Here is a 27969-nt window from a genome sequence, read left to right on the forward strand (position 1 = left end):
AAGTATTATTAGGTTAGGGGAAAGAGTTAAAGGCGTCATACTCCAATCAGTGTACAGGAGAGGTTTTGTTTAAAGAGAAAAGGTGAATGGATAGTTGAGAACAGACAAAGAATGACAAGTATTATGATTTGAACTGAGATGAGATAGGTAGAATAAAACTAAGAGAGTTTAAAAAAGGAAGAAGCTATATAGAAAATGGAAAACGGTAATAAGATATGGAATGATATATAAAAAGAACATGATTTTTGAAGTGGTGTCTGTACGATGAGTTTTAACCCGGGATCAAGCAACTTTCAGAAAAGATGTTTTATGTTTTTATGTTTTATGTCTTGTCTGTTTTTGTATTGGAAGAGAATAATGAAAATGTATAAGACAGATGGATATAAAAAATGTATACAATCTAAAGTTAAAGAGATATAATTTGAATAAATAGAAGGAAAGGAAGTAATAAAGAGAAGTTCGGGATAAGATATGAAGATGAACAGATAAGGTAAATATATATATTAAATTGTGTTTGTATGGAAATGTGATAACTTGGAATAATTCTGTCTTTAAATAAGATGTATTGGTTTTTTTAGAAAAAGATTTCTTATGTCATCATATTTTATGTTTTGTTTGTTTGTATATTGTTTTGTAAAATCAATAAAAAATTTAAAAAAAAAAACTCTTCTTGAAACCATACAGTACCTGGTTAAATGATCTATGCCAAACAATCATATCCTCATTAATGGCTAATTCTTGTCCTTTTGCAGCACCAGGATCTACTTTTCCAATCTTGCATCTCTGGAAAGTGGAATTGGGAAAGACAACTATGTTTATGATATCAAATCGACCTTCAATCTTCTTTTGATCATAAAAAGTCAAAATTTCTCCAAGAAAATTGTTGAATTTCATACCTCTAAGAAATTGGTGGAGCTATATGATTTAGGAATAATAAAACAAGTAAATAAAACAATAGAAATGTATGAGCAATTTCATCATAGTTGTACTATTCTTTTGAGGGAAAAACTCTGGAAACATGCAAAGTCCATTTCTCCAGCAATTTCCAAACTGTTCCTGACTGTTCCTTTCCAAACCCACCCATTTTTCATTGCATAATATTTTCACAGTTATTTGGCTGATGAGAACATGGTAAGTACTGAAGGATAATTGGCTCAGCTAAGTGGCATTCCTCTATTATCTTCAGTAAAAGGTAAAAATACTAAAAAGCCATAATGATTTTAAAAACTAAGTTTTTGATTATTAGTTCACTTAAGCCTTAGTTCTATCATCTGAAGATAACCTGAAGATGAACAGATAATAAAACATACTACAATGATGGAAATTAAATGATGCAGATTATCAATAGACAATTGTTCAAATCTATGTTGCAGTTGCTTTTTCCCCTATTTTGCTTATGCGGCACAAGTTTACTAGGCTTTACTATTACTAAGAAGCTAAGCCCAAGAATGATATTAAAAAATTGAACCAGAATTCAAGTTTTTATTTGTTTACACACTGTTGGTAAAATCTTCCCATACTAAATGCTTACTACTCACATTCTTATGGACCATCTTTTGCTGGTCACATCTACCATCAGAGCAGGAAGGCAAGGAACATTGTGGGTTCCAACCCCTATGGCAGGGGTCAGCAACCCATGACTCTGGAGCTACATGTGGCTTTTTAATCCCTCTGCTGCAGCTCCTTGTCACTCAAAATATGCATCATATACACCAATGTGTGACATTCAGCAGCACATTATTGTGCTTTTCAACCCAGCATCTGTTGCATGCCGAAATTAAAAAAAAAATGTTTTCTCTATAGCAGTTCATTGATTTCATAATAAAAAAATTAAAAAGGTCTGAATGGCAATGTAGGATTCCAACAACACAACTTAATTTGGGGCAATTGAAATCACAAGACTTGTGTGTTCTTGTCTTCTACTCCCCAATGTCCATGAGCAGTGCTTTTATATATTTTCTTTTCTCGAATGGCTTCTTCAACTGTTTACAGATTTGAGGAAGGGAGAAAATTATCACCATTGGAATAATTTCCATGGGGAAAAAATTATATACCTATTATGTGCATATACATATATAGTATATATACATATATGTATACATATGCACACATATATACATACGTTACATTTACTATCTCTTTATGACATAGAGAGGTAGTTTAGAGGGGGGCTTTAATTCATCTCGTAGCTGAACTTTGAGCATTAAAACTTTGGTCATTTCTCACTTTTTAGCTAAAAATATTTTTACATTTATGCAACATTCACCATAATCAACACTGGACACATTTTTTTAAAAAGTGTATTTCTAGAGCAAAATGAACGATTGCAAATATCACTTCCCAGGGTATTTGGGGTATTTGTCCCATTTGTAACTTTTAGGCCTTGTTACATTGTCATATGAATAACACAATAGATCAATCACATTAATTTGCAGAGGCTGATCCACATCTATCTGGAACGGATCTTGGCCTGAATGCTGACTGAAACAGATCTAGGTAATCTGCTTCATTCAAGGCCTTCTGAACCAGTTGTGCAGGGAAATGTTTTACTGGTGATGGGATTCAGCTGGTTCACACTGGTTCATGGAAACCAGTTGTAAAATTACTCCCTCCCTCCCTGCTATCAAAGTGGATCCTGGGCACTGTCTTGCACTGCAATGGAGAAACGGGCAATGGAGCAGCTGATGCAAGGGAATGAGAAGGCTGCTTTCCCTCCTTCTTTTCCCTGTTGCTCCTCCCTTCCCTCATGCTGGCTGCTCTGTTGCCCATTTGTCCCTTGCAGTACAGCACTCAGGATCCACTTTGTTAGCAGGGTCATGGAAATTTAGCAACTGGTTCACAAATTGTCAAGTCCATCACAGGAGGCTTGTCTCGCATGTGGGGCGGAGCTAGAGGGTGGAGATGGGCCTCTTTAAGGACCTCCTAAGAATGGGGTGAGGTGCATGGTAGACAGTTTGAGGATGAAGTTGGGAGCGTTTGAGGCTGTAGCAACAGAGCTGGGTAGGGAATCCAGGCATTAAACACTCTGTTGCTGAAATCATATTTTCTGTAATTCAGTTTGGAGTAGTTTATTTACTAAATTTATATTGGCCCCTATTCACCAGTGGCGACTCGAGGCAGCTTATACAATGTAAAAGAATTTTTTTTAAAAAAAACAATAAAAACTAACAAAAAGAATTAAATAAATACAATAGAACAAAATTTGGAAAAAATAAATAAAAATAAAAAATCATCTCGCAACTCCCATCCCCTGCCCCAACGACAGCAGATCTTATTCCTCATTGGATGGACTTCATCCCACTCTAGGTTCCCCAAAGCCTATTGGAAAAACCAGATCTTCAGTGCCTTCTGGAAGAATTCTAGAGTGGAGGCCATTGTAATCTCAGGGGGAATGATATTCCAGAGAGAGGGAGCCACCATGGAGAAGGCCCATTTTCTGGGTCACACCAGGTGTATCTCCCTCAGGGATGGGACCCGCAACATTCCCTGCCTCCCTATTCTAATGGGTTGGATAGATGTGACTGGCAAGAGACATTCCCTCAGATAACCTGGTCCCAAGACATGAAGTTTATCTTGAGTTTGTATCGATTGTTTGTCCGTGTATTATTATGGTCGAAGCTGAAGAAGTAAGTAACAGGCAAGATGTTGTAGCAGACAATATTGTGTACTATGATTAGATCTGACTGCAGATGATGCAATTCCAGATTGTCTAAGTTCAAAATTTTAAGCCTGAAGGCATTCTGTTGATGAAACACTCAAAAATTCTAATGTGATATGGAAATAATTTCACACTGCTAGACTACAAACTATTCTCATAATGTGGGAGTGATCCTTACTCAAGATAAAGAAGACTCTGATCTTTTCTTATTTTATAGGTGAGATTCCTATTCCATAAATTTTATCTATAATAAATCTTTGTAACGAATGGTCAAACAGTTTCCATTTGAAGTACTGGACTATTGGATTTGACAAATTGTGATTCCATTGCATTTGAAAAGAGACTACAGTGAACTACGTACAAAACAAAACGATGGAGTAAATGTAGCACTGTAGATAGGAAGGGGAGGAATGAAAGGCAAATATCTCATGAAGAAAGGAATGGTTTGATAAAAGAAATCCACATACATCTTAATTCCATATCTTGTCTCACTAAGCAAATTGCTAAGTTAGATGTATTAACATCCTTCCAATAATTATTCAGGATTTATAGATATTTTACTTCTGTTTTGCTATTAAAATGTGTGCTTGCTAATAACAACTTATCACCACAACATAATAAGTAAAAAATAGAAACTCAAAGCAAAAAAGAAAAAACAATATTCTTAGTTATAAAAGTCCTTAGCTATAAAAGAAATGCATTTATCGACCTTGTGTGATCCTGTTCAGTCTAGAATTCACACTCTTGGATTTTCACTTTTAAAAAAGCAAATTGTTGATAGAAATGTTGATCTTCAGTATTTCAACTTCCCCTTTGTGCTTATATTTTAATTTGATATTTCTTTAAATGCAATTGAGTAATTTGAGACTCTTTAGGTGGATATTTAGAAAACTTTAATTCGTTGACTAGACAACAGGTTCTCTCTGGATTTGCTCAAAACATACTAGTATTCCCCCAATAAGTTCTGTGAGCCTCTTATTCCATCAAGATTTCTGAATTACATCTAAATCAGAATGGAACACCTCGCTCTTCAAAAAAAAAAAAAAAAAGAATAACTTAAAACTTAAATTTTGAATTTTGATGTTTCTCCTCTCAACTTTGAAATGCAATAATAAAAATGAAAAAAGGTATTTAAATAAATCTTCTTATCAATTGTTCCCTATTATTTAAACCAGGCCTAAATACAATAATATAGCACTTGGGGACAAATATACATCCTAGAAGCACTGCACTAGAACACAAGATAGAGAAGATCTCCACAGCCACCATGGCTTTTCCCCTGGTGCTCAGATAGGTTGGAACAAAAGAGACCCACACACTGCAGAAAGCCAACATGCTGAAGGTGATGAACTTGGCTTCATTAAAGGTGTCAGGCAGTTTACGAGCCTGGAAAGCCACAATGAAGCTGGCAAATGAAAGGAGGGCCATATAACTCAGGACGCAATAAAACATAACAGCTGAACCTTCATTGCATTGTAGAATCATTTCTTCAATTGCTGAATGCATGTCTAATTCTGGGAATGGGGGAGAGGTGGATAACCAAACAATACAGATGCTTGCTTGGAATAGAGAGCAAATAAGTACAATAGAAACAGCCAGTCTCTTCCCCACCCATGTCCTCATCCGGGATCCTGGCTTGGTGGCCTTGAAGGCAAGAGAAACAAGGATTGTTTTGGCCAACACACAAGAGATGCACAATGAAAAGGTGAGGCCAAATGCAGACTGTCTGAGGAGACAGGTGACTCTTCCAGGTTGTCCAATAAAGAGCAAAGAACAGAAGAAGCAAAGCAGAAGGGAGATGAGGAGAGTGTAAGTGAGATCCCGGTTGTTAGCTTTCACAATAGGACTGTCTTTGTGCTTAATAAATATTCCCAACACCCATGTTGTAGTGAGGAAAAACAAAGTAGCTACAGTGGTTAAAATGAGTCCTAAAGGTTCTTCATAAGACAAGAAGCTAATAGTTTTCATGATGCATCCATCTTTCTTATGGTTTGCATATTGGTCATCAGGACATTGAAGGCAAGTAACAGTATCTAAAAAGAAAAAAATATCAACACAGATTCATAACAATGATCATTATTAATTTTCATATTTATCCACACCCTGATGTTTATACCTTTGTACCAAATATAGGATCTACAGTATGAAAATACATTTGAATATCTCCTTATGTATATTTTGTGTGTTGTTGTATTAAGTCAAATATTAATTGGATTATACACAAGGAAAATTAGCAAACACCATAAAAATCCATTTTATCTTGATTTGCTTTCTTGTGATAAAGGAGCTCTCCAACGATGATTTATGAATATCTGAAGTGATCATTTTCATATTTAAAACCATATTGACTTATTGAATATTGGACCATATTGATCACATTTCAAAATATGGTTCATAAGTATTCAGCAAATACTTATAATATTTGAATACAATAAATGTGTATACAGAGAGACACATACAGAGAGAGATTATATACAATATATTTATATATCTAAATAAATACAATAAAATATAATAAATAAAACTGAATAAATATTCAACAAATTGAAAGTGAAAATGAAAGATAATGTATCAAGGAAGAAATTGTAAAAAGTGAGTAATTACATATTTCTAGTGAAAACTATAAAGAAAATGGGATTATTTGTTTCTGTAGGAGAAGTATATATATCCCTTTTTATTTAATACTGATATTTTTGCTTTTTTTCTATGTTTCTTTTAACATTTGATTTCTTGTTCTTATCACCATTTTGGAATCAATCAGCATTATATATAAAATACACCTAGGTATTACACATCCACTATGAGGAAAATCTGAATAAGAATTTTTCAACTAACCAAATTGTGCAGAAAGGATAGATAGATAGATAGATAGATAGATAGATAGATAGATAGATAGATAGATAGATAGATAGATGAAATGAAAAATAAGAAAGATTTAAAGTAGCAAGTAATTTAATTATATTCCTCATTATGTCTATAGGATCCTAATTATTGTTAGTTTCTGTAATTTGTCCACTCTTCCTAAGAAGTAAATGTTCATTTTCATCAATTTTAGAAATTCTTGATTTCATTATTGCATTTCAAAAGTTTCCTGATTTCGTTGGTGCACTGTGGAGGTGTTTGGATTGCATAGTAGTACAAATGTTTCAATTTAAATAGCAAGACATCACTTCTGAAATCCTTCTTTCCTTCTTTCCTTCCTTCCTTCTTTCCTTCTCTCCATCCTTCCCAGTCATTGTATTACATATAGTTTTTAAGTTGTATGATCACTTTCTTGTTGTTTCTTGTTTTTTCATTTAAAAATAAAATGTCTGAAATAATTATTTGTGTGTGAGAGAGACTGTATTCCCTATAACGCAAATATTTCTGAATCTCCACTATGATGGTTGTTTGGGTATAAAGCTGAAACCATTCCAAGATTTATTTAATTAATTAATTGAAACACTGTGTTTGTTGTTGTGTTATCATCATCACTTGTAATTCCATTGTTGGAATCTATAATTTTTCATGTATTAATGAATTTGATTTCACTGCCTGTTTAGTTTCCAAAAAAACTCTTATCCATGCACAACCAGACAATTTAATTAGCTGAAAGTGTTCTACATAATAGACAGTATAACAACAAAATCAGATGATTTGTAAACTTACCCATCTGTTTGGAGATTTCTCCTTCCGGGCAAGGAATGCAATCATAACAGCAGAATTTTTTTCCTTCCTTTTTTCTTTTCCGATATCCATGGTGACATTGTTCATTACACAGAGAAATGGGAAGCACCTAGTTATCAAAATTAAAACGTTGGAAGATGAGGATTTATTATTTTCAAGAAAATTCAGTTGTTACCCTGAAGATGGATTACATTGTTACATTAAAAAGAAAAGTCCCATCTAAAGATTGTAAAACAAGAAATTGATTGGATTTGATGATTTATTTGAAAAACAATTAAGTATATTTCAATTTGCCCTCTGATTTTATTTTGTGAGCACAATTGACCAGGATTTCCAGTTTTTGTTTGATTAAATCCATATGAGAATTTCAAGATAATTCAGACCATCAATTTCACCAGAAACATTGAATCAGTCAATCATAGATTTGCGCAGAGATTTGATAAAGCTTCATTCAGCAAGAGAAACATGGTCTCTTCAAAGGATTGTTTTTCTTTCTCATTTACATTAAACTATATGAGGGAAGTCCAATAAATGTAGTGCACAATACCAGATATTGTTAGCTTTTAACAATGACAGAGAGAAAAAACATAATCTGGTTATCTTCATGGGTTGTCCAGGAGAATAAAAGTAAATATGCCAATCTAATAAATCCATATGTGATGTTTCATTAATTCAGTTTATCAATTTGATCAGATGGATCGAACCAATCAAATTTAGAATAGAAAGAAATAGAGTAGAGTAGAGTAGAGTAGAGTAGAGTAGAGTAAAATAGAATAGAATAGAATAGAATAGAATAGAATAGAATAGAATAGAATAGAATAGAATAGAATACCAGGGTTGGAAGGGACCTTAGACGTCTTCTCGTCCAACCCCCTGCTTAGGCAGGAAACCCTACACCACTTCAGACAAAGGGTTATCCAATCTCTTTTCTAAAACTTCCAGCATTGGAGCATTTACAACTTCTGGAGGCAAGCTGATGCACTGTTCTGTCAGGAAATTTCTCCTTAGTTCTAAGTTGCTTCTCTCCTTGATTAGTTTCCACCCATTGCTTCTTGCCCTACCCCCAGGTGCTTTGGAGAATAGCTTGACTCCCTCTTTCTCTGATACCAATTTGCTTTAAATTGCATCAAAGTTATATCCAACCAAGAAAATATAGTAATTTAAATGCATTTATTCCCTGACACATTTTCATTTTGCTATTTGGGGGGACTCTAATAATGTGCCCAATATTGGTGATGTTAGTCTTCCACATTTAAATTTCATTTTTTAATTTGGCTCTTTCTCATGGTTTGCCTGGAAGAAGAACAGCAAATTTCCAAGTCAAAAGAATCCCTTTGAGAATGGTCATAAAAACTCTTCTTGAAATCATACAGTACCTGGTTAATTGATCTATGCCAAACAATCATATCCTCATTAATGGCTAATTCCTGTCCTTTTGCAGCACCAGGATCTACTTTTCCAATCCTGCGTCTTTGGAAAGTGGAATTGGGAAAGATAGCTATGTTTATGATATCAAATCCACCTTCCATCTTCTTTTGATCATAAAAAATCAAAGTTTCTCCAAGAGAATTGTTGAACTTCATGCCCTTAAGAAATTGGTGGAGCTATACAATAAGGAATAATAAAACAGAAAAATAAAACAATTGAAATTTATGAGCAATTTTATCATAGTTGTACTATGCTTTTGAGGGAGAAACTGCAAACATGCAAAGTTCATTTCTCCAGCCTGAGAACCTGTTTCCTGTGTTTTGCGTATGGGGAGAACAAGCTCTGATATTTCAATTTGAACATTAGTCAAATGAAATATAATGTGTATTCTAGCCTTCCATATCTATTGTCTAATACAAAATACTTGTAGCACACAAATCACCTCCCATGGTTGTGATTCTTCATAATCTGATGATTTATGCCTCAATAAATGCCTGTGTTTAGATCGAAGTAAGAAGAGAGCCTGTAAAGCTTGAGCCAATACATAGACAGCATTATAGATACTATAGCTGTGCCCAGACAGTTTCATCTCAAAAAGAACTCCAGGAATATCCTGTATCCTCTCCTTTCCAGTACAAGTGTCATTGTTGGGGAGGGTCAAGGTGTGAGTTGGCAACAAACAATCAAATACTTGTTCCCAGAAAAGTGGAAAAAATCTATCTTCTTGAATCCAAGGAGGTTTTATGAACTTCAAGAATTCTTTGAACCCTGGAATTTCTTTTGAGTGAATTCTAAAGCAAATGGAACCATCAAAGAACTGCCGGTCCCATTTTTTATTCATTCCTGTTAATAAATAATCCATCTGGGCAGTCATGATCCATACCTTTCCCAACGAACTCTGCTCTTGCCCAGGATCAAGGTAAAAAATGATATTAGTAAACCATGCAATTGTCAAAGATTCTCCATAGATGATAAAGGTCTTGATCTTCTCATCAATTATGTGTTTAAAAATATTTTCCGATCTCTTAATCATCTCAATCAATTTATCCCAATAGGTTAAATATGGAATTCTTTGTGTACAAGCAGAGCAGACTCCATGCTGGGAAAAGAAAGACTCCATGGTCTCCAGAAAATGTTCTCCTTCAGTGTTATCAATAGCAAAGAGCCCAACCCACCTCCACCCAAAATGTTGAAGCATTCGGATTATCCCAATGTACTGTGAAGACTCATTTGGGACCATGGAGTAATAGTAGGGAATCTCTGTGCTATGAACATCTTGTGGGGTAAATGATCCATATGTGAGCTAAAAGAAACACATATTATGAAAATATATCAGTATCTTTTTTCTTCATAATTTCCAACAAATTTGGTGAGATTGTTGAGGTGTGTGGCCAGAGGATAGCCATTTTTTAACAGCCCCAATTGGAAAAAGAAAAAGAGAAGGGAATTTTCATGCCTGTGTTTCCAAAGATCCTACCTGTGGAATCTTGTAAAACTTCACGAGATCTGTGATATAGGAGGAAGTTCCAAAGCTGAACCCTCCTATGATAGAAATGAGATTTCTCCTGGTGTCACATTTATAATTGGGAACAAATCTGACTGATCTGAAGAGCAGATCCATTGTGGTTCGATAGGTCATTATTGCATTGTAGTAGCTATCATGTATGTAGAAGCCAAGAGTGACATTGGACAAGATTTCTGTATTCTCATTTATTTCCTTCACAGCAAAGACCAAGGAAAGGACATGCTGATAGAATTTTGTTAGCACGCTGAAAACAGGATGAATTTACGTATGTCATTAAATATTTCCTGATTATTTTCCTGGAATTTCAGATAGGTGTTTTACCCTATATGTATGCACAATTGGAGAATGACGAATCCCACTCTATTTTTAATTCTACTGGACTGCACTTGTGATTTCCATTATTGCAGATTGAATAAAAATGTACCCAATATCCCTGAAAACACTTTCTCACATAACGAGGGGGTCTCATTATGAAATAAAAAAATCTACTTTTCACTTTATTCATTGCAATTCCTCTAACTACATAGAGATGACACAAAAGTTGTATGATAAAAATTACTTACTCTGGATGTTCAAAATACTCCTGAGAAGGATGGTGTTTGAATGAAACTTCATTAAATTGGTAGTTGGCCATGGATACCATTCCACCAAGGATTAAGTCCCCTTGCTGGTACCATTCATTTGGAACAGGTAAAGGTTCACTGGAATGACATGGCAGAGACTTCACTCTGAAGAGTGGAAATAGGATAAGAATAAACATTCTGGGCATGAAATGCTCTCTAACTACGGACTTTCCACAAGCAGCAACTTCCCATGTTAGTCACCAGCCTCAATATTCCTGTTAGGAGCAAGGCTGAACCTTAACTCTTAGCCTGATTCTTACTGCATGTAATGATAATACTGAAAAAGGTCTGAATTAGCAATGTAGGATTCCAGCAACACAATTTAATTTGGGGCAATTAAAATCACAAAGCTTGTGTGTTGTTGTCTTCTCCTCCCCAGTGAATATAGGGAGAAAATTATCACCACTGGAATAATTTCAGGAGGGAGATAATTATGTCTTCATTTTTTTCTCTCCCATGATTGACTCCGTGTGTGTGTGTGTGTGTGTGTGTGTGTGTGTGTGTGCGTGTATACACAGACAAGCACTATACAGAAGCCTGATGATGGCAGATGAGATTCTGCTACATACAGAAATATTGCTACAACTTTGAAAGCACAACTATAATGACATGGGAAAATACCTGAACAAAGCTGAATACCACACACACACACACACACACACACACACACACATAAATATAAATATAAATATATATGCAGGTCTTGGCATGTTTGGGTCTTTTCCCATGTAAGATTGAGAGTATCCTGGTGACATTTCAATGAGGTCCCACTTGCCATCTTCAGACTGGTTCTTTCGCCTATGTGCTTGTGCGAGCAATGCAAGCATGTATGTTTGTATATATACACAGATATATTCATACACACACACACACAACACACACACATCTGTGTATGTGTGTGTGTGTGTAAAGAGAGGTTTGGAGGAAAGGGAGATATTTTATTTTAATATCTCTTTGAGACATAATAATTGGAAAAGTTCAAAGGTAAATTTCAATTCATCTTGTAGTTGCACTTTGGGTATTAGAACTTTGGTAATTTTCCACTTTTCAGCTAAAAAATATTTTATGTTCATGCAAGATTCAATATAACAAACTCTGGACAGAGTTAAGCAAAGTACATTTCTGGGGTAAAATGAATTATTAAAAATATCACTTCCCTGGGTATTTTGTGAATAGAACATTGTCCCATTTATAATTTTTAGGCCTTGTTATGTTTTCATATGAATAACACAACAGATCAATCATGTTAATCTGCAGAAACTGATCCTAATCTATCTGGAAAGGATTCTGGCCTGAATCCTCCTTGAAAAGAACCCGTGTAATCTTCTTCATTCAAGGCCTTCTGAACCAGTTGTGCAGGTAGGTGCTTTACCAGTAATGGGATTCATCTGGTTCACATTGGTTCAAACCAGTTGTTAAATTAGTCCCCCTTCCTGCTGTCAAAGTGGACCCTGGGCACTGCACTGTGCTGCAATGGAGAAACAGTCAATGGAGCAGTCGCTATGATAGAAGGAGAAGGCCGCTTTCCCTCTTTCTTCTCTCTGCTCTTCCGTCCCTCATGCCAGCTGCTCCATTGCCTGTTTCTCCATTGTAGCTCAGTGCAGTACCCAGAGTTGGACATCATGGGTGGCTTGTCCTGCATGTGCAGTGGAGCTGGAGGATGGGGGTGTGCTACATCTTCCATGAGAGCCAGCCTGACTCTGGGTGAACTGGTTGTTAAATTATTTGAATCCCACCACTGTGCTTTACCCCACATAGATGCATAATTGGGAAATGACCAACCCAACTGTCCTTTCAACCCTGCTATGCTGAACTAATTCTTTGGATTTCCATTGTTGCAGATTGAATCAAAGTGCTGCTAATATCTCTGAAACACTTTGTCCCACATAACAAGCTGTTCTCATTATGACAGAAAATATGCTACTTTTCTCTTCATTCCTTGCTATTCCTCTAACACAGGGGTCCTCAAATTACAGCCTGTGGGCCAAATATGGCTCACCAAAGCCATTAATTCTGACTTCATGGGACCATGAGGCTGCTCCACCCACATTGCCCTGCCCACCTGGTGGCCTCCACCCTTCATCAGAGTGCAGGACTTACCTTCATGATCAGAACTGGAAGGTAAGACATAGAACAGCTGGAGGCAGGAGAGGCCAACAATGGGGCCATTTTTGGTTGGGAGAAGGCTTCTGGGGGCTGGAGTGACAAAAATGGGATGTGCAGAGGCCCCAGGAGGCCAAAATGGGCCCATTTTTGGCTGGCAGAGAGGTACTGGAGGTGGGGAGTCCAGAAAAAGGCCCAGTTTTGGCCAGCAGAAGGCTTCTGGGGGCTGGGAGGACCAAAGATGGGACACATGGAGGCCCTGGGAGTCTTTGCATGCCCAATTTTTGACCAGGCCTCAGGCACCTCTACACATCCCATTTTTAGCCAGCAAAGTGTCCTTCTCCTGTAGTTCTGGGCCAGCAAGGCTGCCTTATCCCAATGGAGAACACCCATCCCCATCCCTGAGGAAGGGCCAGGTGGCCATCGGACCAGTGCTCCTGAGCCCCTGCTTTGGGGCTTCCTCGCCAGATCTGTGCCGAGTGATGCCTGCCTGGTCAAATTCTTCCTGACAGATGCACAGAGCCATTCCCAGAGCCTGTTGCACACATTTGGCACTTGGGGAGGAAGTTCTGTGGCTGCCAGTGAATTTCCAAAAGTAGAATGAGACTAACATGATGAAAATAAAATAGAATGGAATGGAATTGCAATAGCAATAGGATGGAGTGGGAGTGGGAATAGGATGGAATGGAAATGGAAAAGAATGGAATGGAATTCAACAAGGTATTCCAGGGCATTGCCAGGAAGATGCCCCAGGAGCCAATCTCATCTCTTTACCCATCAAACATTCCATGTCATGGTTTATCTTCCCCACCCTAATTTGCTCTGCTACTTTAGTTGTACTTGAAACCTTAATTTACCCAGAGGGGCTCAAATAATGGAAAGGAGAGGTGGAAAGGGAGGGAGGGGGTGGGGGAGGGAGATGGGGGGAGACAGAGGTGGCATTCAGCACGGTCTGACCAGTTCTGGAGAACTGGTTTTGAGTAGTTCAGAGAGCCAGCAAATTCCACCTCTGATTGGAGATTTTACAGTAGCCTTCCCCTGCCATGCCCACCAAGCCACTCCCACAGAACTTGTAGTAAAAATTTTTGAATCCAATCATTGGATGGAGAGAGAGAGACTTGTTGGTTTTAAGCTCTTAGGGGCTGAGAAGAATTGCGGCAAAACAGAGTTTACTGGAGTGGAGTACTAGATTCCTAAACAACTTAAAAATGATATAGTAAAAAGAAGTCAACCAAAAGAGCAACATGCAAACAAAAGCAAATAAAAAAACTCCAGGAGCAAAACAAATTAAAGTTTGTTTTCTCCCCCTCTCCTTCCCTCCTTTCCCCCTCCCCCTCTCCTTTCCACTATTTGAGCCCCTCTGGATAAATTAAGATTTCAAGTACAACTAAAGTTGAAGGGCAACATGCAAACAAAAGCAAATTAAAAAATCCCAGGCAAAACATACTAAAGTTTAATTTGTTTATATTGGTTAATGGATTGCTAAATTGTCCATGCCCACCCAGTCATATGACCACCTAGCCATGCACCCCAGCCAGTCTGCCCCCCAGAAGTCTGAAGAACCAATAATTGGCCCCTATTTAAAAAGTTTGGGGACCCCTGCTCCAACTAAAGAAGGAACAAAGGTGAAATATAAGAAATGCTTACTCTGGGCTTTCAAAATAGTCCTGAGAAGGATGCTGCTGAAATGAAACATCATTAAATTGGTAGTTAGCCATAGATAACATCTGACCAGTCACAAAGTCCCCTTGGTGGTACTATTCATTTGGAACAGGTATGGGTTCACCTGGATGATATGGCACAGACTTCACTCTGAAAAGTGGAAATAGATGAAGAAAGAACATTTGGGCAGCAGATGTTCTCTAAGTATACATCTTCCACAACCACCAGCTTCCCATGTTGGTCTGCATTCACCAGCCTCAACATTTCTATTAAAATAAGACTGAAGCCTAACTTACAGCTCTGTTTCTGCTTCAGAGAGTCAGTATTCAGCAGGTTCTGACCAGTTCTGGAGAACTGGTAGCAGAAATTTTGAGTAGTTTGGAGAACCGGCAAATACCATCTCTGACTGGCCTCGACCCCATCTATTCTCTGTCTCCTGAGGCCCAGCTGATTGGCTGGGTCTTCTTTTGTTGTCCTGCACAGGAGAACAGAGCTGGAAAGTAGGTTAGTAGGGTGTGGAGAGAATGGGATTTTACAGTAACCTCCCTCCAGAAGTGCAGAGGGAATGGAAATTTTACAGTATCCTTCCCCTGCCATGCCCACCAAACCACACCCACTGAGCTACACCATGCCACACCACACCACACCGTGCCTACCAAGCCATGCCCACAGAACTGGTAGTATTTTTTTTTTAATCCCACCACTGCATAGTGTTAATATTCAAAAGATCTGAATGACAATGTGAAGTTTCAGTTTCTTGAGGGTAATGAAATGATAAACTTCATCTCTATCTATCTTTTATTCTCCAGACTCTATGAGACATTCCTTTCTTTATATATCTGCTCATTTCTCAGATGTCTTCTTCAGGTTTTTACAGTTTTGATGAAGGAAACAAATTATTATCATTGGAATAATTTTAATGGGGAACTAATTATGCTGTCAGTATTTATCTAACATTATTAGCTTTTTTTAAAAAAGATGGTTGAATTTAGTATGTCCAAATTTCTTTTCTATTTGTGGCTTAATAATTGGAGAAGTTAAGATGTAAAAATTTATCTTAATGAATATTAATGAATACACCTTGAATATTAAATATTATTATTAAATGTTAATAAACATTACTATTAAATGTTGTGATTGGAAGGATCGGTCCTGTTAGGAGTTTTGAATCTGATGACTGTTAGATCGTGGATTGACGTCAGAACCAGGAAACGTTAATCTGAAGGGCAAGCCAGTTAATTAGCACGTTGCCTTCATGGGTATAAAAGGACACAGCTGAGCTGGTGCCTTTCGCCAGAAACAAAATGTCTATTTTGAATGAGGACGTTACTGCAAAGAGATCTCTGTTTGTTTGAATTTTGAAGGGGAGTCCTAACAGTTTCTGCCAGCCGTTATCTTGTTATTTCCTACAGTTTGATTTGATTGTGAAACGGCTGCTTGTGTTTGTTCGTTTGAATTTCCAAGAGGAGACATAACATTATTGTTTCTGGCCTAAACAAACCATCTTTCAAGCAAGATGGATTTAAATCAACTGCAGCGTTTGGTAGAGCAGCAGCAACAACAAATTAATCAGCTACTGCAAAGCAATGTGACGCTTCAGAATCAGGTAACACAATTGCTGAATTGTTTCCAGCTTACCAAGCCCTGCTGCTGTTCCCCCTGCTCCTCCTGTGAGGAAAAGCCCAGTATCCATGCCGGATAAATTTTCAGGACAAATGGACATGTTTCCGGCATTTCTGGGGCAGTGTCAATTATTTATGTCCTTGAGGCCTGAAAACTTTCCAAATGATCGGGCCAAGACAGGATTCATTCTTAGTCTTTTATCTGGGCAGGCTGCTAATTGGGCTACTCCCTTGTTAGTTCAAGATAGCCCGTTGTTGAATGATTTCCAGGGTTTTCTTCAACAAATGAGAGTGATGTTTGAGAACCCAATTAAGATACAAACTGTGGACAGACAGGATTTATGTTATGGGACATAAATCAGGGGAAACGTTCTCTGCAGGAATACGTTGCAGAATTTAGTGTGCTGTGTTTGGACTCCAACTGGAACGAACCGGCTCATATGGCTGCATTCCAGGAAGGCTTGTCTGATGCCATCAAAGATGAGCTGGTCCATGCAGAGAGGGCTTTAACTTTGGATGCATTGATAGTTCAGTGCTTACGAATTGAAGCTCGTTTACAGCAACGTGGACGCATAAGCGGCTCGGTATGGAACCATCTTCGTTTTCTCGTGCACAACCCATGCCACCGAGAGTTTTCCAACCCACGGTTAATGTTGAGGAGCCGATGGAGTTAGGCGCACTCCGCCCTCATTTAACGGTGCGAGAACGTTTGAGAAGGTTCCAGGAAGGCTTGTGCCTTTATTGCGGGGTCTGGGACATTTTGTTAGTTCCTGCAAGCGGAGAGGGACCCGCAGATCCGTACCTGAAACCACTCTTGTCTCGTCAGGAAAACAGGGTGAACCTGATCTCAAGGAAACCCTAGGTCGGACACATTTCACATCCCCACCTCAAATTGCTGAAGTAAATCCTGGCCCTCCTCGGCATTTACTTTTGGACACTCAATTTTCTACAGTCACAGAAGGAGGGAATTCCGCTGTTGCGTTGGTGGACTCAGGGGCTACAACCAGCTTTATGCACTGAGCTTTTGCTAAGCACTATGGGATCCCATTGGTTGCTGTACATCCACCCATTAAGGTGGAAACCATGGATGGGCATGAGCTCAAGTCTGGGCCCATTCGTTTCGCCACCCAGCCAGTGCGTATGATCATTGGGGATCATGAGGAGGCGATAAGTTTTTATATCACCTTGAACCTTCATCTCCCTTTGGTGCTCGGAATGTCCTGGTTGCGGTTGCACAATCCGTTGGTGGCTTGATCGCAGAACGGTATTTCTTTTCCAAGTCTCCAATGTGTAGACCACCTGAGACAATTGGAACGAGCGACGCCTCCATTGGCTGTGGGAGACAGAGTGGGGTTGTCAACGAAACGTCGTCAAGTTAATCATCAGACTCGGGGGAAGGGCCCTGCGGTGGGGGATAGTGTTGTGATTGGAAGGATCGGTCCTGTTAGGAGTTTTGAATCTGATGACTGTTAGATCGTGGATTGATGTCAGAACCAGGAAACATTAATCTGAAGGGCAAGCCAGTTAATTAGCACGTTGCCTTAATGGGTATAAAAGGACACAGCTGAGCTAGTGCCTTTCGCCAGAAACAAAATGTCTATTTTGAATGAGGATGTTACTGCAAAGAGATCTCTGTTTGTTTGAATTTTGAAGGGGAGTCCTAACAGTTTCTGCCAGCCGTTATCTTGTTATTTCCTACAGTTTGATTTGATTGTGAAATGGCTGCTTGTGTTTGTTCGTTTGAATTTCCAAGAGGAGACATAACAATTAATTCTTTTCATTTTTCAAGCAAAATACTTTTTTTTTGTTAGTGCAATATTCACAGTAACAAATTTGGAAGTGTATACAGAAAGTGCATTTCACTAGTAAAATGGAAGAGTTATTTGTATTACTTTCCTGGCCTTGTTACATTGGCATATGAATAATCCAACTGATCAATCAGTTTAGTCTGCAGAATCCGATCCACATCTATCTAGAAGGAATTTGTAGTGCATGCAGTGCAATTAATTTGAGGGGATTGCCATCTGGTGCCTGCTTTCAGAATACATGTATCCCATTGTTTGTCCATGAGGGAGTTGCTGCATGCCCTTCAATTTGCAAGACAGCAATCTAAAGATTACCCTGATTTCCATTCTCATTTGAGACTTCTCCATGACTCTGAATGACATAGGCCTATCAAAATGTGACATCCAATATGTTCAAGAAAATATATTATAATAAACTGGGAATTATGTTGAATACAACATGTTTATTAAACAACTTGTCTATCCAACACTAAAACAAAACAAATTTGAGTTGGAATTAATTATTTTCAATAGAGTAGAGTAGAGTAGAGTAGAGTAGAGTAGAGTAGAGTAGAGTAGAGTAGAGTAAAGTAGAGAAGAAGAGAAAAGAATAGAAGGGAAGGAAAGGGAAGAGAAGGAAAGGGAAGGGAAGGGAAGGGAAGAGAAGAGAATATTCTTTATTGACCAAATATAATTATTGCTGTGGATTGAACCTTTGACTCTGCTACTGGACTTTGAACTTTGCATCTTGAACATTTGATCTTTGGTCTTGGTGCTTTGTGTTGGCCCATGGATTTGTTTTTGTTTGTTTGTTTTTTACTTTAAACCAGGTTGATGACTTAACAGACTTACTGTTTTCCTAAATAGAACTCATTGGGTTTGGATCTGGTTCCTGCATAGGGCGAGTATGAGGGAAATACTATTCGAGGCTGGCAAAGTGTCAATAAAGATTTCAAAGCCACATGGTCTGTGTAAATGTGAGCAGGACAGGACATGTATTGATACAGTTGCCACCTTGAATATTTAGACTGTCCATGTGGATAATTAAGTCACCAGATTTACTCCAAATAATAGAATGTTTGATTTAACAATTAAACTATCCCTATGGTGAGATGTTTTGTGTTTAGATATGGGTGGAAGACTATGATATAGCACTTGGGGAGAACTGTGCAGAACTGTGCAGAGGCCATGTTCCAGAAGAATTAAAATTATACAATTTCCACAGTAGAAACCCAAGGTGTGGCTTCTCAAATAGATGAAAAACAAAGTAGAATATGCGACCAATGATAATTTTGAATGAACCTATATGATAGTGGTGGCTAACCTTTTATGTCTCCCATGCCAAAAAATTGTGTGTGCGTTCATGTGTGTGCCAAAACCCAGAAGGCAATGTGTGTGGGCTGCCCACACTCCCTGTGCATGTGAGCATAACCACCCCATGCACGCCAGGTGCCATGCATCTCTACACATGCATGCATGACCCCCACATGCATCTCTGTGCATGTGCGTGCATATCCCAAGCAACCCCAAACCCCCATGCAAGTGCACCAGATACCTGACAATCAGCTGTCGGGTAGGCAACATGCGTGCATGCACAGTAGAGCTCTTCCGGGTGACCTCTCATGTGCTGGCAGAAGTGACTCTTTGTGCCACTTCTGGCAAGCATGCCATAGGTTCACTATCATGGCTATATGACATTTGGGAAAGCTTATTTTCCAGGAGATCTGACATATTTACAAGAACCATCAGTTTCTCAAACTACTTCTGCTCTATCTCACCAAACTATTAAAAGTTCCAATGCAGTCATAGTATCCATTGATTCACTGATTCATTGTTTATTTATTTATTGATAACATTTAGAAAGTTGACAGTCTTCTGACCAACACTTTTAATTACCAGTTGTTGAGGTAATTCCCCGTTAGGAGAATGAGCGCACACAGGGAGATGAAGTGAGAGTGATGAAGAATAACACACAACAAGCACACAGATACACTGCATGGTAAAATATAGGTTTTTACTTCCAGTAAACAGTTAAGCAAAGTTCAACAAACAGTCCAAGTCATTCACGGTCAAAAAAAGTCAGTTTTCAGTCTGGAGATAATCCAATAACAAAGTCCTGTATCAAAAAACAGTTCAGTAAATAGATTTACATCAAATCCAAGACTAACAATGATCAGTAACAGTCAATAAAGAAAATTCAGGAATGGCAACACTCTCCAGAACAGGACAGAAACAACCCAGGTTTCTGGCTCCATCTTATGGCCGTTTGAGGAACCACACCCAATTAAAATATTAGCATTCCCTTAAAGAGACAGTATTAAAATGTCTATCCTGGTTTATATATTTTCCAACCCAACTGTTAGATGACTTACATTCCTAACATGCTCCCCTTTGGGTAGGACAATATATACAACCTTACATTCTAAGTCCATAATCCTCACAGCAAGCCTTATGCTTTACAGAGCCTTGGGCTTTTGTAAAATGATCTGCAATGTTATTTGGTGACATACAGTATTCCAGTTTAATCATTTTACTTTGCACACATTGTCTCACATTTAATTATCTTAAATCTGTGTGTTTTGTTCTTGTCTTAACAGCAAGATTGGAAGCCATCTGTATTGTTGATTGGTAGTCTTCATAAACAACAATAGAATCTGTTACATCAATTCCCATATCAATTAATAGTTGCTTATAACAAACTAAATCTGTACATAATAAAGACAAACATGAGAATTCAGCCTCCATTGTTGACAAACTTAAATATTTCTGAATAGACCTCCATCCAATCAACACCTTTCCCAATAATACTACAGTACCTGACGTAGATTTATGTGTATTTATGTCTGCAGCAAAACTTGCATCGGCATATACAGTTAGACTTAGTTCATCTTTAGGCTCCAAAAACAATGCATAATGCATTGTTTGTTTCAGGTACCTTAACACACGCTTAGCAGCTTGCCAGTGTCTTTCATTTAACTCAGCACTATATCTGGCTAATTGGTTAACACTGTATGCTATATCTGGCCTTGACCAATTACTGAGATAAGATAAACTACCAATCAAGGACTGATAAATGTTCTTATCAAAAATAGGACTTTGTACATCACTATGGCTAAACTCCTGGCTCATTGATGTTTTAGCCAGCTTACAAAGCTCCATTTAGAAATTCTTTGGTAATTAGTTAATTTTATCTGCCTGTGAGATTTTGTATCCTCCCCTAGTTCTATCTATCTTTAAATCAAGATATTGTTTAATCTTTCCTAATAGTTTTATTTGAAATTTCTTCTCTAACAGTGATATTATTTCAGTAGCTTCTTGTTCAGTTTTGGTGATTAATGCTATGTCATCAGTGAACAATAGCAACAATGAAATTATACAATTACTTTCTTTTTTAAACAAACATGGATCAGCCATGCCAGCTACAAAACCTATCTTAGTTAATTCCTTAACTATACACTGGTTCCACTCATATCCTGATTGCTTCAAGCCATAAAGACTCTTTTGCAACCTCCAGCAACCAGTTGTATTATCATTTTTGATACCTAAAGATTTCTTTAAATATATAGTGTGTTGCAAAGGTGCATGCAGATATGCCGTCTCTATAACTAAATGATTTATAATGTATTTCTCCTTAGCTGCCCACACTAATGCTGCTCGGAATGTAGTAGCCTTCAGACTAGGTGCAAACACCTCATCATAGTCATTTGCTGTCTGATTGAACCCTTGTGCTACTAACCTGGCTTTATGAGTAACAGTCCCATCTATACCTGTCTTTAGCTTATAAATCCATTTACACCTTATGGCTTGTTCACCTGGTGGTAACCTGACATTTTCATATACCCCCAGTTTTTGTAAGGATTTCAGTTCCTTATCCATTGCTTCCTGCCAAGCAGCCTGATCCTTAGCAGGATACAGTTTTGGCTCATTACAATTACTAGGAATTGTATTTACTTGGCATACAACACTAGCCTGATATCTATCAGGTGGTTGTGTTACTCAGGTTGAATGTCTTGGTAATACAGGGCTTACTGGTGGACTCACCTGTGCCACCTGCTCCTGTTCTTCTACCTCCTCCTGTGCCTGTTCTCCTACTTCCTCCTGTGCTTCCTCTTTAATGGCTATTCATGGTTTACTTATTTCATCTTTAGGGACTACTTTGGTGTCAATAATAACATCATTGCTGGATTCCTGTTCCAATTTATTCCACCTAATGTGCTCAAGAAATTTTGCACCAGCACTACAATAAACATTAGCTGTGCCTGGATCCTAAAATCTAAACAATATATGGTTGGCCTCGTAACCTACAAAAACTAATTTCTTAGCTCTATGTTACCCTTTCAGTCTTACTTGTGAGGGAATATGCACCCATGCTAGAGCTCCAAATGTGTGTAGGTAACTTAAATTTGGTTTTCTACCATGCCAACAAGTGAATGGCAATTCTCCAGTTGTTGTGTAAACTACATTGTTTAACACATGATTGCTACACATTATGGCCTCACCATGCAGTGTCTCAGGCAAACCTGAATCAGATAACATAGTACGAGCCATGGCTTGTAATGTTTGCCCTCTTTGTTCTACAAACGAGTTATGTTGTGGTCTTTAAAGTGCAGAATGTTTATGCTTGACACCAGCCAATTTCAGCATTGTTTGGAATCTATTGTTAACAAACTCAGTCCCATTATCAGTAACTAAAGTAATTACTTTACTCCTCATTTTTCTCTCAGCAAATCTTAGCCAGTTAAAGAAATGTTGGAATGTTTCTGTTTTGTTTTTCATGAGATAGCAGAAACTGTACCATGAGTCCATTATACTCAAAACATAGCAGGCACCTCCCAAACTGGGTTTTTTTAGGACCATTTATGTCAGCAAACACAACCTCCAAAGGTTCTTTGGTCTTAAACCTATTAAGTCTGTTTGCTGAAATAACCTTGCTTTTCTCTTGGCTATAGGCATTACAGTTTAAGTACTTACTACAGGGTTTTGGTTTTACTCCCTCTGACAAGTTGACAGTTTGTTTGAGCATTTTGAAATAAATGTGCTCTTCTTGATTTTATGGTCTGTGCTGCATGTGCTACAAGATAAACCACATTGTAGATATTATAGCTCTCTCCAGACATGATCATTTCAAATACAGAGACTGGGATTTTCCCAAGCTCTTCCTTCATAGTGCAGTGTTCAGCTTTCAAGTGAAATGGAGGTAGTGTACAATGAAATATGGATCCCCAGAATGAATTAATATAAGGAAAGGGACTTAAAGAAGGTTTTATGCTCTCAAGAAAGTCCTGAAATCCTGGCACAATCCTTGTGTGAAGTGAGAAGTAGAGGGAACCATTGAAAGTCTGGACTAGGATTTCTTCTCTTGATAACATTATGGTGAAATCCCATTGGTAAGTCATGAGCCACACTCTGTGACCAATTGGTTTTTTTTATATTAAATTCAAAGGCATGCAACCCCCATTGTAAAGTTTCCATAGATTGGGCAGTCCCATAGGCAAGGAATACACTGATACTCTTCAATAATATACTGTTTATAACATTGTTTACATGAGAAAAAAGGAATTGTTTATTTATGACTACATCCATTAAAACTGGGATCATCCCCATCCAAGCAATGCAAATATTGTTCTGAAAAAGCTTTGGTTGGAGGTTCTGAAGAAAGATTTCTCCACTTTCATCTGCTGATACTAAGAGGCCAATCCAGTTCCACCTAAAATATTTTAGTAAATGAACAATTGTCTCATATTGCAAATTTTCATTGGGAACCATGTTGAAGAAGGAAGAAAAATGACTTTTATCACTCAGGATTGGATCAAAGGAGCCATAATCAATCTATTTGGAATAAAGATGCACATAAAATTCAATTGAGAATCCAATTGTGGTCATCAAATGATAGCAGTGTTCCAGTATCTAAGGGGTTGCCACAAAGAAAAGGGGATCAATCTATTCTCCAAAGCACCAGAAGGCAGAAGAAGCAATGGATGGATACTAATCTATGAGAAGGAGATTGTATACTTAAAAATAGGAAACTTTGAGAACTCAAAATTGAGAAATGCTGTAGATTTCATTGTTCATTGTCAATTGTTAAGCTGGCTAAAACTGATAAAAGCTAGAATTTATAAAACAGCAACAAAAACAATAACAACAGAGGTTTTCTTGGTCTGCTTTTGCCAAACAGGCAGATCTGTGAAAAATGGTCATACCTGTGGAAACTTCTAGATGTTCAGAATGTGGGCCATCTGAATGGAATTGAGGGAGATGAGGTCACCAATGATAGGCAAGAAATCCAGTTCCCTCCTTCTGCCACAGTTGAAGTTCACAGGACTCCTTCGATTCAGAAAAAGAAAATCTAAAATGTTCTTATTTGTCTGCCAAGCTTTGAAACTAGTTTCATAAATCTCCAGTGTTGGTGTGATGTTGGGGAACAACTTAACATTCTTGTTGATTTCATCAAGGGCAAAGTACATCGAAAGAGGTTGCTGGACATATTTTGGTATCAAGCTGAAATAAAAATGCAGAAGTAGAGAAAATTATATCACAAAAAGAACTAAACCTAGATGCAAATCATTAATCATGTAGATCATTTCAGTGACTTGTGTGGGATTAATTTTGGATTTCAATCAAAGATACTTTTTGTTTTCAATATTATTCTGACACCTCAACAGAATATGTTCCGGACTAGCAGGCTCGAAAGCCTGCAAACCTGATTGGCCCGCTGATAGCCGATTGTGATTGGTCGCCATAGACTGATGCGATTGGCCAGTAAACGGGCTGCCGCGATTGGCCCTGCCAAGAGCGGCAAACTCAAATCGCCTTCATTGGCTGCCTAGCCGCAGCCAGCCCTATATAAGGGGCTGCTGCGGCTGGGATTTGTTGCTTCGATCTGAAGTCACTAATAAAGAGCTGTTGCTGCTATCTGAGTCTTGCCTCCGTTCTTGAACCATCCTCCCAGATCTAACAGAATAGGAGCCATGTATCTGAATCCTTTGTAATATTACACGTAGAATCCTTCTGTCCAAATGAGCACTGATTTAAACATGTGCCATTATCATTTCAAGACTGTATAAAAGGTAAAGGTTAAAATTTTGGATATACTATAGTAAAGGTTCCTCTCGCACATACAACCTAGTCATTTCTAACTCTGGGGGACGGTGCTCACATCTCCATGGTCATGTGGCCAGCATGACTAAGGTGCATGGAACGCTGTTACCTTCTCATTACTGTGGTCCCTATTTTTCTACTTGCATTTTTACATGCTTTTGAACTGCTAGGTTGGCATAAACTGGGACAAGTCATAGCAGCTCACACTGTTATGTGGCACTAGGAATTCAATCTGCTGAACTTCCAACTTTTCTGATCGACACACTCAGCATCTTATCCACTGAGCCAATGCATCCCTTTAGATATACTATAGAGTTAGATAAATGGGAGAAATTATGGGACAGAAATTATGAATTAACAATGTCAACTGCCTATAAGGAAAATCTATATAAAATGTTTTATAGGTAGCACTTACCACCAGCAAGGCTGGCAAAGATGTTTGAAAACATGTCCAATTGGAAATCAGATAATGGGTTTGTATTATCATATGTGGTGGACATGTCCAAAGACAAAAAGATATTGGACTAAAATACACACATGGTTAGAAAAAATGATAAAGCAACATATTGATTTTAAACCAGATTTTTTTTTGTTGGGTATTTTACCAGAACAGTATTATAAAGGGAACACGTATCTAATACTACATGTGTTAATAGCTGCAAGAATTATTTTTTGTACAACAGTGGAAAAATGAAGAGATCCTTTCAGACGAAAGTGTTATAAAAAATATTAGAACATGTAGAGATGGACAGTTTAACCCTAAAAATAATGGAGAAGGGAGAAACAGAATACTTTTTAACATGGGACTTGTTTTACCAATGGCTAACTAACAGAAACAGAGATTAGAAATTAAGAATATTAAGAGAATGATTAATTACATAATGAAAGCTTTCTAGTATGGATAAGCTAATATATAGCTAATAAGCTTGTGTGTGTGTGTGTGTGTGTGTGTGTCTGTGTGTGCCTGTGTGTGTATGTATATGTATATGTATAATAGTATATTTGAACTTTACCCAGTAATACATCCACCTCTTGGATTCTTGAGACATGAATAGTAGATTTATTCTCTATCAACCGTGGGATAAAAATCTCCTTTAATTAATATTAATTCTATTAATAATGTAGCAACTATTTAAATCATTGAGGATGAGACTTTCAGCGGGACTTATATATCTAAGTAAGTATTTTGAAGAGACTGGTTGGACATCCTTTTCCTAATGGATAAAATGATGCTCAACCAATTTTGTAAAGTCATCTCCTGAAAGAGAGTGTATTTGTCTTTGAAAGTTTAAGAACACTAGCACATCAACTTCAACAGTCATCAATAAGTGGAAAGACTGCATATTAATTTTGGCAGCAGAAAAAAACCACAAATTTTAGTTCATAATTTTCTGATATGTTGGAGCTTCCTTCTTTCATAGAAAAGGTACATTGAAGATTGCATAAAATGTGTCCACCCATCTAGTTCTTCCTAGAACTGCTATTAAACTTTACATGCAGCTACACACTTCAATTATATGTTAACACTTAAGATGCCTAACATCTCTAAATGTAACATTAAAGAGACCAGAATAATGTACCACTTCCCTACATTCTGTTACCTTTCTCTGAAGTTGCATTGTTCTTTGAAGAGAGAATAGAAGCACTTACTTTACCATTTCAGCAACATTTGGCAGTTTTTTGAAACTCTGTACCATTTATTTATTTATTTTTTATTTTATTTATTTATTTGATTTGTCAATTGTTTACAAGATAATAAGTATAAGTGTATACATAGTTATGAATACATGAAATGGGTACATATAAGAAAAATAAAATAAAAATAAAAGAAACAATAGGACAGGGATGGTAGGCACGTTGGTGCGCTTATGCACGCCCCCTACAGACGTCTTAGGAAAGGGGTGAGGTCAATAGTAGACAGTCTAAGGTTAAAGTTTTTGGGGTTTGGGGAAGAAACTACAGAGTTGGGTAGAGTATTACAGACATTGACCACTCTGTTGCTGAAATCGTATTTCTTGCAATGAAGTTTGGTGTGGTTAACCTTGAGTTTGTATCTATTGTGTGCTCTTGTGTTGTTATGGTTGAAGCTGAAGTATTCATTGACAGGTAGGATATTGCAATGTATGATTTTATATACCATACTTAAATCAGACTGAAGACGACGTAATTCAAGGTTTTCTAGTTCTAGAATTTCAAGTCTGGTGGCATAAGGTATTCTACAATGAGTAGAGGAGTGGAGAACTCTTCTTGTGAAATATTTCTGGACTTTCTCAATTGTGCTAATATCAGATACGTAATGTGGGTTCCAGACTGATGAGCTGTATTCGAGTATTGGTCTAGCAAATGTTTTCTATGCTCTAGTTAGTAGTGTGATATTACCAGAGAAAAAGCTATGTAGGATTAGGTTAACAACTCTTAATGCCTTTTTGGCTATGTAGTTGCAGTGGGCTCTAGCATTTAGATCATTAGAGGTGAGTATTCCAAGGTCCTTGACAGAGCTTGGATCATCAACAAGATCTTGACTATTCAGCTTGTATCTTATTTTGTGTTATTATTTTTTTGCCATTTTATTTGTATAGATTTGAAGTTGCCATTTGTTTGACCATTCTGATACACAGTCAAGATCTTTTTGAAGGGTAGCAGTATTGTCTGTGGTATTGAACAGCTTTACATCATCAGCGAAAAGAACGCAGTTGCTCTTAATATGATCACAGAGGTCATTTATGTAGAGTATGAAGAGAGTTGGTCCTAGAACACTGCCTTGGGGGACACCACTATTGACAGGTACAGAATTTGATAG

General features: G+C 37.6%; 1 protein-coding gene and 1 pseudogene across 1 annotated transcript; both read right to left on the bottom strand.

Annotated features, from left to right (window-relative positions):
* Nucleotides 1–4789: 4789 nt before the first annotated feature.
* Nucleotides 4790–10514, bottom strand: LOC113452086 (vomeronasal type-2 receptor 26-like). The gene is made up of 5 exons (XM_087916205.1): nt 10230–10514; nt 9195–10055; nt 8701–8928; nt 7307–7433; nt 4790–5691 (listed from the first exon to the last, which is right to left on the bottom strand). Exons 1-5 carry the CDS (start codon nt 10389–10391, stop codon nt 4790–4792), a joined length of 2280 nt encoding a protein of 759 aa, XP_087772331.1. The 5' UTR covers nt 10392–10514.
* A 322-nt stretch (nt 10515–10836) lies between these two features.
* LOC148124330 (vomeronasal type-2 receptor 26-like) lies at nt 10837–25235 on the bottom strand (annotated as a pseudogene).
* Nucleotides 25236–27969: the final 2734 nt, after the last annotated feature.

Source organism: Pseudonaja textilis, chromosome Z (assembly GCF_049901715.1).
Source record: "Pseudonaja textilis isolate UNSWEBS1 chromosome Z, rPseTex1.2, whole genome shotgun sequence".
Lineage (NCBI taxonomy): Eukaryota > Metazoa > Chordata > Lepidosauria > Squamata > Elapidae > Pseudonaja > Pseudonaja textilis.